The sequence below is a fragment of the Ahaetulla prasina genome, chromosome 2 (genome assembly GCF_028640845.1).
Source record: "Ahaetulla prasina isolate Xishuangbanna chromosome 2, ASM2864084v1, whole genome shotgun sequence".
Taxonomy (NCBI): Eukaryota; Metazoa; Chordata; class Lepidosauria; order Squamata; family Colubridae; genus Ahaetulla; species Ahaetulla prasina.
The window spans coordinates 301,028,864-301,043,237 of NC_080540.1; the positions used below are offsets into that span (position 1 = coordinate 301,028,864).

At 44.8% G+C, this 14,374-nt stretch overlaps 1 protein-coding gene across 1 annotated transcript in view; it reads right to left on the reverse strand.

The window, feature by feature from the left end:
* The window catches only part of NOL6 (nucleolar protein 6), a 110,832-nt gene that overhangs the window by 10,742 nt on the left and 85,716 nt on the right, over positions 1-14,374 (reverse strand). Inside the window, exons 22-23 of the mRNA XM_058171952.1 lie at positions 11,543-11,667; positions 9,913-10,002 (exon numbers count right to left, since the gene is read on the reverse strand). Coding sequence (XP_058027935.1) covers positions 9,913-10,002; positions 11,543-11,667 — 215 coding nt within the window. The remainder of the gene's footprint in view (positions 1-9,912; positions 10,003-11,542; positions 11,668-14,374) is intronic.

Genomic DNA, 14,374 nt, shown 5'->3' on the forward strand with positions numbered 1-14,374 from the left:
TACATAGATTCTCCTTTATATGAACATCCTAAGATTGCAGTGACAACAGCCAGATATATAACTATGGCTATTAAAAAAGAAAAGACTTTTAGGAACAAATCAACGTGTTGTGGTTTTAATGCAGGTTGTCTTCAGCTTATGACTGCAATGGAGACCAGAGCAAGACAGTTATTAAGTGAGTTTTGCTCTATTGTTAACGGTTGTTAAGCGAATCACTGCAGTTCTTAAGGTAGTCACACACGGTTGTTAAGTGAATCTGGTTTCCCCCTAGACTTTGCTCATCAGAAGGTCACAAAAGCGGATTTTTATTTATTTATTTATTTATTCAAATTTTTATACCGCCCTATCTCCCGAAGGACTCAGGGCGGTTTACAGCCCGATAAAAATACAAATATAATACAAGATAAAACACTAAATTAAAAAACTTATTTAAATAGGCCAAAATTTAAAATTACAATTAAAATGATAAAAACCCCATTAAAATTAAATTTAAAATTAAAATTCTAGTCCAGTCCTGCACAGATAAATAGATGTGTTTTAAGCTCGCGGCGTGGGTCACGTGCCCCCAGGCGCTGCGACCGTCATAAATATGAGTATGTGTGCCAAGGCTCTGAATTTTGATTATGTGACCAAGGGGATGCCACGATGGCCCTAAGGGTGAAAAACGGTCGCAAGTCACATTTTTCAAGGCTGTGGTAACTGTGAATGGTCACTAAATGAAACTGTTGTAAGTCGAGGAATATATATATAGAGAGAGAGAGAGAGAAAGAGAGAGAGAGAGAAATGCTAAATTTCACGTGTGGTTTTAAAGGGCCTGAATACTTATGCCGAACGTGATATTTCCAGTTTTTTCTTTTTAATAAATTCACAGACATTTCTAACGTTCTGTTTTTGCTGTGTCGTTAAGGAGTACGGAATGTAGATTAATGAGAGATGGGGGAAAAAAATGAAAGATAAACAACTGTTGAAATAAGGCTCCAAGTTACAAATCCGCCCGTATTTCCAACATTCACGGTCACAGACTTTTAACCACGAGCTGCTCTTTTTCTCGTGCCAAATTCAACTCTGGCCGTTGATGGATTTCGGAGGAACAAGCCATAAGAACACAACGCAAGGAAAACAACGTCATGCGCCAGCCTTTAACAACAATGAGATTAAAGATTGCAAGGGGGGGTTATCAAAAGGACCAGATCTGAAAAGCTTAAGGCCTTAAATAAACATACATTTACCCTGGTGCGGACAGCCCTTTCCGACAGCCACTGACTGGCAAACACCTCCTCTCTTGGGGATATGCCACCATGCTCGGGGTCATCACACACAAAAAATTATCATCGTGGAACCATATGGCTGGAAGGGACCTTGGAGGTCTTCTAGTCCAACCCCCTGCTCAGGTAGGCAACCCTATACCCGTGCTGGCGAACCTATGGCAAGCGTGCGCGCCCCAGCTGGTGTTCGGGCCTCCGGTGCGCATGAGCGCAATTCAGGAGACCCAGTTGGTCTTCGGAGCAGATGGTGCGATTGTATGCACGGCGCACGGGGGGGGGAGCCGCGCAAAAAGCTGCGCGCATGAGCAGATTGAGTGATTGCACATGCAGCGCACGGCGGGCACACAGGCATGTGAAAGTTGTGCACATGCGCAGGTGGTGTGGTTGTGCGTGCAGTGCACGGGGGAGGAGCCGCATGTTTGTGCAGATAGCACACGGGCGCGAAGTACATAGCTGTTCAGCACTCAATGGTTTAAGGGTTCGCCACCGCTGCCCTGTACCAGGGGTCTCCAACCTTGGTCCCTTTAAGACTTGTGGACTTCAACTCCCAGAGTCCCCCAGCTGGCTGAGGGACTCTGGGAGTTGAAGTCCACAAGTCTTAAAGGGACCAAGGTTGCAGACCCCTGCCCTATACTATATCGCACAAATGGTTGTCCAATCTCTTCTTCAAAACTTCCAGTGTTGGAGCGAGCATTTACACCTTCTGGAGGCAAGTAGTTCCACTGGTTAATTGTCCTCACTGTCCGGAAATTTCTCCTTAGTTCTAAGTTGCTTCTCTCCTTGATTACTTTCCATCCGTTGCTTCTTGTCCGGCCTTGGAGAATAAGTGGACCCCACTCTTTTTTGTGGCAGCCCCTCATATATTGAAAGACTGCTGTCATACCACCCCTAGGTCCTTCTATTCGTTAAATTAGACATAACCAATTCCTGCAACCGTTCTTCATATGACTTGTCCTCCTAAACTCTGCAGACACCACTCCCTTCTAGCACTGATGGGATTTCCTAGACTGGTCATGAAACATCTGTAAGAAAATAACCCAGCTCAGAGAGTACAAGGACTCCACATTTCAACCCCGAGAACGAAGGCTCCCTTCAACCCCGAGAACGAAGGCTCCCTTCTATCCAAACCACTCGTATGTGAACAGAGAATAAACCACGCTTCCTTCAAGTACTGATGAAATTAGCTAGCTGGGTCATGAAACGTCTGCAAGAAGACAACCAAGCTCAGAGAGCACCAAGGATCTCATAATTCAACACCGCCCCGCTACAAAATGTTCTTTTCTTACTATACATCTGGAAATTCAAGATTGGCCACCTCCAGTTCAGAGTAACCACAATTTACAGCTTGAATGCTGCAGTCGCCCAAGGCACAAGGGAGAATCAAAAGCTGCCCATGATACAACTTTTATCAAAGTCCCGAGCCCCGTAAAAGTTGTCATCAAATTGTGATTTGTAACACGCCAGAAAGCAAAAAAAAAAATGATTACACAAATAATAGGCGAGATGAAAGAATTAGACCTAATAATAATTTCACCCCGCTTTAATCAGGCTTAATTTTTGTTTTAACACCTCCACATGCACACACAGACACAAAAATAGGCTACGTACATCCGATTTCTCCCAAAAAGAACATCACACAAGATGCTGAACTCACTGAATGTGGGCAGAAGGGTAGTAGTACCTGTGAGAGGGATCTTGGAGTCCTAGTGGACAACCATTTAGATATGAGCCAGCCGTGTGCAGCTGCTGCTAAAAAAGCCAACACAGTTCTGGGCTGCATAAACAGAGGGATAGAATCAAGATCACGTGAAGTGTTAATACCACTTTATAAGGCCTTGGTAAGGCCACACTTGGAATACTGCATCCAGTTTTGGTCGCCACGATATAAAAAGGATGTTGAGACTCTAGAAAGAGTGCAGAGAAGAGCAACAAAGATGATGAAGGGACTGGAGGCTAAAACATATGAAGAACGGTTGCAGGAACTGGTAGGTCTAGTTTGATGAAAAGAAGGACTAGGGGAGACATGATAGCAGTCTTCCAATATCTCAGGGGTTGCCACAAAGAAGAGGGAGTCAAACTATTCTCCAAAGTACCTGAGGGCAGGACAAGAAGCAATGGGTGGAAACTGATCAAGGAAAGAAGCAACTTAGAACTAAGGAGAAATTTCCTGACAGTTAGAACTATTAACCAGTGGAACGACTTTCCTGCAGAAGTTGTGAATGCTCCAACACTGGAAAAGGGGAGAGGAACCTTTTGCCGTGGGCAAACTTCAGATCCAACCGAAGAGAGTATCTGCAGCTCAGGATTGAACGTGGAGTCCTTGGTGCTCTCTGTGTTTGGTTGTTTCCTTGCATACGTTTCATGACCCAACTAGGTAACATCATCAGTGCAACGAAGGGTGCTTAGATAGAGTAGCTTTTGGTGGAGGCAAGTTCTTCTCCTTCATAATTCCTTGATCAGGGTGCTGTGTTCTGCCTGATTGTTTTCCTGGTATCGATCCCAGAGAAGATCTGGGATTTGAAATGATGGGTCCTTGGTACTCCCTGAGCTTGGTTGTTTTCTTGACAGACGTTTCATGGCCCAACTAGGGAATATCATCAGTTTAGAAGGGAGAGGGGTTTATTGAGAGGAGGAGGAGGATTATTGTGGGGTCTTTGCTGTTCTCTGAGCCTTGGTGTTTTCTTGCAGACATTTCATGACCCAGCTAGGGAACATCATCAGTGCTAGGAGGAAGTGGGGTTTGTGGAAAAGGAGGAGGAGGAGAATGACTGTAGGGTCCTTGGTGCTCTCTAAGTTTCCTTGTTTATTTGCAGACGTTTCATGACCCAGCTAAGGAACATCATCAGTTCTAGAAGGGCGTGGAGATTCACTCTAACCCTAAACCTTCCAGCACTGATGACGTTCCCTAGTTTGGTAACGAAACTTCTGCAAGGAAATTATCAAGCTCAGCGAGCACCAAGGACCCCACAGTCCTCCTCCTCCTCCTCTCCACAAACCCAGCTCCCTTCTAGCACTGATGACGTTCCCTAGTTTGATAATGAAACATCTGCAAGAAAACTACCAGGCTCAGAAAGCATTAAGAACCCCACATTATTCTTCCTTCTCCTCCGCCTTTCCACAAACCCAACTCCCTTCTAGCATTGATGACGTTCCCTAGTTGGGTAATGAAAAGTCTGGGGAAAAAACAACAACACACCAACCAAACTCAGACAGCACCCGGGGCCCCACAGTCTTCCTCCTCTTCTTCTTCCTCTCCACAAACCCTTCTAACATTGATGGCGTTCCCTAGTTGGGTAATTAAAGGTCTGCTAAAAAAAAACCAACCAAGCTCAGAGAGTACCAAGGACTCCCGAACTTGAGAGCAATACAAAAACCAGCCAGGTTCCCTCTGCTTTTTTTTTTTAATTATACAAAAAAAAATTATTTTTTATCCATCTGATAAAATGTGGATAAAATGTCTTATTTCCTTAGGTTTCAAAATTTGGAAGAAGTGGACCAAGAAGACTTGAGAGATGTTGTGACTAAATTGTTGGGAGAATTTCTTGGGAGAGGTGTTGATTTCATGAATTGGGATGTGGATCGAGTTTATAGAGTTAATTCGCAATATGCACGCACGCATGCAGTTCCTAGAGAGGTTCATGTCAAATTTGTGAGAAGAGAGACGAGAGATGAAATTCTTAGAAAACATAGGAGTGGGGCACTGATTTACAGGGGCAGGGAGATAGCCATTCTGAGGCAGATTCCCAGACAGGTACGTGAAAAAAGAAAGAAATATTATTTTTTGTCAAGCAAATTGTACCAGAAGGGAGTGGGCTTCAGATGGCTGATGCCAGAGGGATTGATGATTTTCCGGGAGGGCATTACGAAAAAAATCAGTACAATTGCGGAGGCTACGGCCTATGTGGAGGAACACAAAGCCCTCCTGGAATCAGATGACCCAGGAATTGAAGAAGGGGAGGTTATAGATCATGGGGAGGAAGCGGCTGCCGCTGTTGCGGCCCTGGAGTTGGGTCAGGCTGAACCCAGAGTTCTGAGATCTAAAACTAGGAAGTGATAAAGATATTTGGGATTGTGTTGGTTTTCCTTACTCTCCTTTGTACGATATTCTGTTTATTCTTGACTCTTCTTTATTACGTATTTAAAATTTGTAAACTTAGCTACTTCGTGTCACCTGCTTGCCATATGGCTGTTGTATGTGTTAAAAAATTTGAGTAAAATTCTTATTTTAGATAAGAAAAATGAAAATTTACCATACCTGAAATGTATTTGTATAAACCTTTTTTGACTAATAAAAACTTTTTGAATATAAAAAAAAAAAAAAAAAAAATTATTTTTTTTTAAGACAAAACACATAAACATGAAAACATTTTCAATCCCAATATTGTGTTATCAGCGGAGTGATTACAAATCTCTTGTGCCTTCACAATTTACAAATATCCTTAATTTATCTAAATTTGTATCGTCACCATCTTGTATCCAGAACTTTAAATTAACCAATGGCTATAACCTTTATTTTTCTCATTCCATATGCTTAGCCGCTAATGAATATTTTATCTGGTAAACATCATTAATTCTATCGTTCTACACCATTCATTTTAATATTTCAATTAATAGTATTCTTTCTCCAATCTTTACTAACATACCTTACCTTCTAGCCATTGATAAAATATATCCCATGTCTTATAATATTGCTTTTCTTCCTGTTCTCTTATTTCAAATGTCAATTTACTCATTTCAGCATGATGGGGCTGGCAATTTCCCCTCAAACACCCCCCCCCACAAGCTTTTAAGGATTAATTTTGCTTAATCGACATCGGGCAGAAGAAAAAAAAACAACCCAACCCCTCCCAATCGCTATTAAGCAATTCTCCTGGGAAACAAAGAAAAAAAAAATCAAATATGAGACCAGCTCATCAATGACCACAAATCGCATCTGCACACAAACTCAAAGGCTGAGTCACACACACACACGGCTGGGTGTTCAGCAAGTTCAGACATGGCCCCCCTCGCCCCCCCCCCGGAGCGACCCGCTGCGTAATTTTCTCGGGCTCCCGATTCAGCTGCAAAGAGTTTGGGGGGAAAAAGAAGGGTGCGAAAGATTTCCTGGTGAAGAACAGAAAGAGGAAGCAGCTGTCGGGTTTAATCCGGCTTTAAATAAAATTAAGCCTGGCTCAAAAGATTTAAAAAAAAATATATCACAAAAATCACACAATTTTATTGATTATTTTATATTATTTTAAATGTTATATTATTTCATATTTATTTTGCATTTTAGATTATTTCGTATTTTATATTTATTTTACGTTTTACGTTTTATATTATGTTACATTATTTCATATTCCATATTTTACATTTTACATTATATATTTTATATTTATTTTACATTTTATATTTTATATTATTTTGTATTATTTCATGTTTTATATTTATTTCATATTTATATTATTTATAAATTATATTGATATAAAATATTTTATATAAATTACTTATAGTAGTAGTATTTTATATTATTTTATATTTGATTTTATTATGCTACTGATTCCTGACTATCTGAAATGAGTATTGCGCACCGAGCAAATTCAATGCAGGTAGTCCTCGACTTACGGCGGTTCGCTTAGTGACCGTTTGAAGTTACAATGGCACTGAAAAAGGTGACTTAGGGCTGTTTTTCACAGCTACCTTTGCAGCATCCCCGCAGTCACGTGATCAAAATTCAGATGCTTGGCGACTGACTCCTACTTATGACGGTTGCTGCGTCCCAGGGTCACGTGATCCCCTTTTGCGACCTTCTGGCAAGCAAAGTCAATGGGGGAGCCGGATTTGCTTAACAACCGGGTTGCCAACTCCCAGAGCATCACTTGAAAGAGCCAAGTTTGCAGACCCCTGACATAGGCTATCTTTGGTTTGTGTGGCACCTGGAGGGGGGGGGGTGTCTTTGTGTGTGTGTGTTTTTGTGTAAATGTTCCCCAAACAGAAGGGCTGGAACGCAAAAAGCAAACACACAGCAATGGCAAACCAGCCTTGATTTGATTTAATTTAAAGTTAATTAAAGTCAGATTACATGATGACGGTGTTTTATTTATTTTTCCGCTGACATATGAAATAGTAATCTGGGATTGATGCTTTTTATAGATTCTCTTCTGGAAACCCAAACTCTACCTTCTTGCCATGCCAACCCGCCAGTGATACTAACCATAATCCCTGCTTGCCATCTCGGTTAAGGTGGCTATTTTTCGTGGCTTAATTTCCTGACAGTTAGAACAATTAATCAGTGGAACGACTTGCCTTCAGAAGTTGTGAATGCTCCAACACTGGAAATTTTTAAGAAAATGTTGGATAACCATCTGACTGAGATGGTGTAGGGTTTCCTGCCTGGGCAGGGGGTTGGACTAGAAGGCCTCCAAGGTCCCTTCCAACTCTGTTGTTATATTATATTAATTACATCTCGGAAGGGGCTGTTTTTCTTTCCTATTGTACAGTAAGTCCGTCTCAGGTGTTGGCATAAAGATTTAGGATCGGAATCTGGAAGGCACCTTGGAGGTCTTCTAGTCCAACCCCCTGCTCGAGCAGGAGACCCATATACCGTTTGAGACAAGTGGTTGTTGGTGTCTCTTCTCAAAAATTTTAAATCCCGGGGACCACTAATATGATCTACATAATGACCATCTGGGTGGCCATGGCTAGGTGGTCATGTGACTGGGTGGGTGTGGCCAACTCAGTGTCACTCACATCGACGGGCACCTCACCAGCTTCTACTCACCCCTCTCTTCCCAGCCACTCCTCGCCTTCTCACCCGGGCTCCTTAGGGCCCCAGCAAGAAGCCGTTATTGGAGCTAAGCAGCCACCATGAGAAAGAGTTGGCAAAACAGCTCAGTTCAAATTGGATCTGACCGAGAAGAAGGCTCAGCAGAAGCACCTCACTGAGGACTAGGAGCATAGGCTTTCCAAGCAGAGGGAAAACCTGCGAGAGTACAAGGCCAGGTACCAGCGCCTGGAGGCTCCGTGGGCTGAGATGGTCAGCCAGTTCCAGGCCATGATGCAGTCCCACTGGAATGAGGCCCTCCGGTTCTTCGCCACCAGTGACACTTCCCTCCAGCCTTGGCCCAAAGCCCCACACCAGGAGGCTGAAGGAGACCTCAAGTCAGAATTTCTGCCCCCCTCCGACCCACACAAATAGACCCCAAAGGGGGAAGACTCTCTGCAGCAACACAAACATTCATTGCACGTATCTGTCCCAGGGTCCGTAGTTTGAGGACCCCTGATTTAATACAATATAAAAAAATGCAAATAATTTTTCTGCGGTCCACCAAAATTTTCTCACGGACCACCAGTGGTCCACAGACTACCAGTCGGGGACCACTGATCATGAGGATCGTGCCTTGGTCATAAGTGTGAAAAACGGTCGTAAGTCATTTTTTTGTCGGTTGTAACTTTGAACCATCACTAAACAAACTGTTCTAATTCAAGGGCTACCTGCAGGATTTTTGGGCAGCTGCAGCACTGCTATCTCGTATTTAAGTGATTGTGATCTAAGCTATCTAATAAAACGGAATTCACTAGTGAAAAAAGTAAGTACCATCTATTTGGTTTTTCTGGCCTAAGTGTAGAACCTTGCTTTTTTTCACCAATAAACCGCATTTTATTCGATTATTCAGCCCAATGCTCAGGCCTGTCAAAAACCTTTTGAGTCTTGAGTCGATCTTCTGAAGGATCTCCCCCAGGTCTAGGACAATTTGCCAACTCCCCATGGCCAACAGACGTGGACAACCTGACACGGCCAACTCACTGCAGGACAAGAATTACACTAATATCCGTGAAACGGTGGAACAGAATCATTAAAGAACAGAGGCAAAAGGAGGGAAAGAATGAAAGGTGAATGACAAAAATGAAAAAATGATTTTTTGTTTATTTTAAATAATTAAATTGAATTCTTCAATTGTCCTGTGGGGAGTTGGCTGTGGGGAGTTGGCCATGGTGAATTGGCCTTGGTGAGTTGGCTGTGGAGAGTTGGCCATGGGGAGTTGACCGTGGGGAGTTGATTGTGGGGAGTTGACCAGGGTGAGTTGACTGTGGAGAGTTGACCTTGGTGAATTGGCTATCGTGAGTTGGCCATGGGGAGTTAACTATGGGTAGTTGACTATGGGGAGTTGACCTTGGTGAATTGGCTATGGTGAGTTGACCTTGGTGAATTGGCTATGGTGAGTTGACCATGGTGAGTTGACCATGGTGAGTTGACCTTGGTGAGTTGGCCTTGGTGAGTTGACTGTGGTGAGTTGACCATGGGGAGTTGACCTTGGTGAATTGGCTATGGTGAGTTGGCCTTGGTGAGTTGACTGTGGTGAGTTGACCACGGGGAGTTGACCTTGGTGAACTGGTTATGGTGAGTTGGCCATGGGGAGTTGACCATGGGAAATTGGCCGTGGGGAGTTGACCATGGGGAGTTGACCGTGGTGAATTGACCATGGGGAGTTGACCATGGTGAACTGACCATGGTGAGCTGGCTGTTGTGAGTTGGCCATGGCGAGTTGCCCCATTCCAGTTTCCCCCAGCTTGAATGATAAGAATGGAATTCAAAGTAGGACATGACCACCTTGGGGTGGGCCACCTCTGGTGGAAAGGACCTCTGGTCTTCTCTTGAAGAACTCACCTTCACATCCTGGGTTCCCAGAGGGTCCATCAGCTGCTTGTCCAACACCTGAAGGGCCTCTTGAGCCAGTACAAGGAGGCGCTGAAGGATCTGAGGAAGGGAAGAGGAAGAGCTCTTAAGGAGAGGTCAACCAGGCAGGGCGAGTAGAAACTCCTCCACAAAATCCTCTCCCTTCTAGCACTGAGGATGTTACCTAGTTGGGTCATGAAAGGTCTACAAAAAAACCCACCCAGTTGAGAGACCACCAAGGATCCCACAAGGCTGAGTGGGCAATGAGTTCACCAGTTCTCTTGCAAACAAGTGAGAACAACAGACTTGCCCGACAGACTTTGGCCGCATGAAGGACTGGCCTTCAAACTGGACCTTTCGTTCATCAGTGCCAACAGAAATGTCCAGCAGCTCATTCCGCAATGAGAAGTAGAGAAGGGAAGACACTGCTCAGGTAAGGTGGTGTTGTGACCCAGGCCCAAGGAGGCAGTAGTAAACTCAGTCAGTTCAAAAACAGACTTTATTAGAACAGCTGAGAATTAACTCATTCTCAGCGTCATCCAAACTAAATCAAAGCAAATTCTTCATAACACAATTCTTCAGTCTTATCACCAACCTCAGCCTAATTAGGCAAACTGACAAAGGCTTTTCTTGGCAAAAGTTCAAAAACAGAAGATGCTGACAAGAAATAAATGCAGTAAGACAAGGAGAAAGTCTATCAACGTTGTTTTCCGGCAAAGAGCCCAAATGCCATTGCTGGTCTTTTAAGCCTTATGGGAGGGACCAATCATCTCTCGGCCTTACTCTCGAGTCATCCTCTTTGCTTTAGCTGCTCTTGCCTTCTGGCAGCTCTTCTCATGCGTGCATTAGGAACAGGTTCCTCCTGTTCCTCTGCCTCACTACTATCAGCCTCTGGAGGCTCTGGAGTCCACACCTCACTCCCAGATGGCCCTGGCCCCACTTCAGCCTTTGACGCAGAGCCCTCATCTGGGCCTTCCCCCCCTCCAGGACTGGCCCATGTTCTTCCTCAGCCTCATCGCTGTCCGACTCCGTTGCCAGCTCCGCAGGCTGCTGGCAGACCACAACAGGTGGTCAAAGCTGAACTTACCTGTTCTGTCCTCCTTCGCCTCTGTTCGAGTGATGGCTTAATTAGCCGGCATTATCAGCTCTGGCAGCAAACTAGCGAGCGTCTGCCAAGTGTCTCTGTTATCTCCCTCTACGCAGATGAGTCACCCAGGAACGAACAATACTTTTCAGCTCTTAGTTAAGCAGTTAATTTGCCTGCTACGAAGAGGCACAGCAGCTCTTGCTGCCTTTATATCCTGTTGGATGTGACTCCATGAGGCACACTTCCTAGGCCTGCCCCACCCCTACTTCTGTTGTTCCCTCCTCTCCTGCCTACGAAACCTAGGGTCCAGCCAGGCCTGATTGTCATCAGCTGGGTCTGGAGGCGTGGCCTTGGGGGGAACGAGTCAGGGGACGGAGGCCTCGTTATCTCTTCTACCTGGCCTGCTTCTGGCTCCTGGAGCTGAGCCAGTGAAGCCGGTGCTCCCGAGGTTAAGTCCTGACGGCCCTTCCCCCTCACTTTCCAAGTCACTTTCTGGCAGGAGGCCCGGCTCGGGGGGCGCAGACACAACAGTACCTGAGGTGATGGCTTCTCTCTGGTCCACAGTGATAATTTCTGGTCTTTCGGGGTAGCGATGAACATGGCCGGGAGATGAGGCCGAGCTTCCATGAAGTGGTTTCTGATGGCTACATAATCTGCCTCTGGATGAAAAAAACCCAAAATGTCACCATGTCAGAAGATAGTTGCCCATTCCTGAATTGCTTTTGTATTGAAACATTTATTCACAATCATACATTTAGGAAAATTCAAAGGGAGAGAGAGACCATTTGGTTTAGTGCAGGGGTGTCAAACTTGCATTGTCACGTGACGTATCGGGACTTTCCCCCCCCTTGCCAAACCAGGGGTGGGTGGGGCCAGCATGTGACGCATTCGGCCCGCGGGCCATGAGTTTAACACCCCTGGTCTAGTGGTTAAGGCACCAAGCTAGAAAGAGGGAGGTGGTGAGTTCTAGTCCTGTCTTAGGCACGAAAGTTGGCTGGGTGACTTTGGACCAATCACCAGGAGACAGTGAATTCTAGTCCCACCTTAGGCACAAAAGAGGGCTGGGTGACTTTGGGCCAATCACCAGGAGACGGTGAGTTCTAGTCCCGTCTTAGGTACGAAAGATGGCTGGATGACTTTGGGCCAATCACCAGGAGACGGTGAATTCTAGTTCCACCTTAGCTATGAAAGATGGTTGGGTGACTTTGGGCCAATCACCAGGAGGCGGTGAGTTCTAGTCCCACCTTAGCTATGAAAGACGGTTGGGTGACTTTGGGCCAATCACCAGGAGACGGTGAATTCTAGTTCCACCTTAGCTATGAAAGACGGTTGGGTGACTTTGGGCCAATCACCAGGAGACGTTGAGTTCTAGTCCCACCTTAGCTATGAAAGACGGTTGGGTGACTTTGGGCCAATCACCAGGAGACGGTGAATTCTAGTCCCGCCTTAGCTATGAAAGACGGTTGGGTGACTTTGGGCCAATCACCAGGAGATGGTGAATTCTAGTCCCGCCTTACCTATGAAAGACGGTTGGGTGACTTTGGGCCAATCACCAGGAGACGGTGAGTTCTCGTCCCGTCTTAGGCATGAAAGACAGTTGGGTGACTTTGGGCCAATCACCAGGAGACAGTGAATTCTAGTCCCGCCTTAGCTATGAAAGACGGTTGGGTGACTTTGGGCCAATCACCAGGAGACAGTGAATTCTAGTCCCACCTTAGGCACGAAAGCCGGCTGGGTGACTTTGGGCCAATCACCAGGAGACGGTGAATTCTAGTCCCGCCTTAGCTATGAAAGACGGTTGGGTGACTTTGGGCCAATCACCAGGAGACGTTGAGTTCTAGTCCCACTTTAGCTATGAAAGACGGTTGGGTGACTTTGGGCCAATCACACTGCTGCCGCCTCGTCTATGTTTGTCTGTTACAATATACTACACTAATTAAAAACAGAAAATGAGAAGGCAAACGTGTTGGGCGGGGAAAATCCCCCTCCAAAGGATAGAAAGGAAGGATAGAAAGGAAACAGGTTTTTCTGGCATAAATTTTGCATTTCAAGGCAGCAAAACGTACTGGGGCGATTTAATCAAAGGGCCTGCATTTTGTTAAGAGCCGAGCTGACCCAGCCTAGATCTGGCTTTGATGTATCCCTCACGTAGACGCATCAGGAAGATTTTCATACATCCGTCTAGGAGGGCAGCTTTTCTTAACTTGACTGCTCGGGTTCCAAAACTGATTATCACATTTAGCTGAGTTTTAATCAGGCCTCCTGACTGAGCCTCTGGGCTCTCTGGGCCCCGAGAAATAATGCCAAGGAGGCGGAATCATCATGAGAGAGATCTTTGGCAAGGGGCACAAGGCGGGCTGCTTTTGTTACGGATTACTCATTTATAACAATAGAGGAGAATATTTGTAGCTCAGGGTTGAACGGTGGGGTCCTTGGTGCCCTGTGAGCTGGGTGGTTTTGTTGCAGACGTTTCATGACCCAACTAGGAAACATCATCAGTGCTAGAAAGGAGTGAGGTTGGAGGAAGGGGGCGGGGGGGAGAAAAGGACGGTGAGGTAATGAACTTATATACAAGTTGCTTGCCCTGTCAATGTTACTGTGAATGTTCTTGGTGGTTCTTTAGTTTTTGACCTTCCGACCTAGCATTAATTTAGATAGGTAGGTAGGTAGGTAGGTAGGTAGGTAGATAGATAAATAGATAGATAGATAATGGATGGATGGACATATGGACAGATAGACAGATAATGGATGGATGGATAGATAGATAGATAGATAATGGATGGATGGATATATGGACAGATAAACAGATGATGGATGGATGGATGGATGGATGGATGGATGGATAGGCAGACAGATAATGGATGGATGGATGGATGGATAGATAGATAATGGATGGATGGACATATGGACAGATAGACAGACAGATAATGGATGGATGGATGGATGGATAGATAGATAATGGATGGATGGACATATGGACAGATAGACAGACAGATAATGGATGGATGGATAGAGATAGATAGATACATAGAGATAGATAGATAGATAGATAGATAGATAGATAGATAGATAGATAGATAGATAGATAATGGATGGATGGACATATGGACAGATAGACAGACAGATAATAGATAGATAGATAGATAGATAGATAGATAGATAGATAGATAGATAGATAGATAATGGATGGATATATGGACAGATAGACAGACAGATAATGGAAGGATGGATAGATCGATAGATCGATAGATAGATAGATAGATAGATAGATAGATAGATAGATAGATAGATAGATAGATAGATAATGGATGGATGGATGGACATATGGACAGATAATGGATGGATGGATAGATAGACAGACAGACA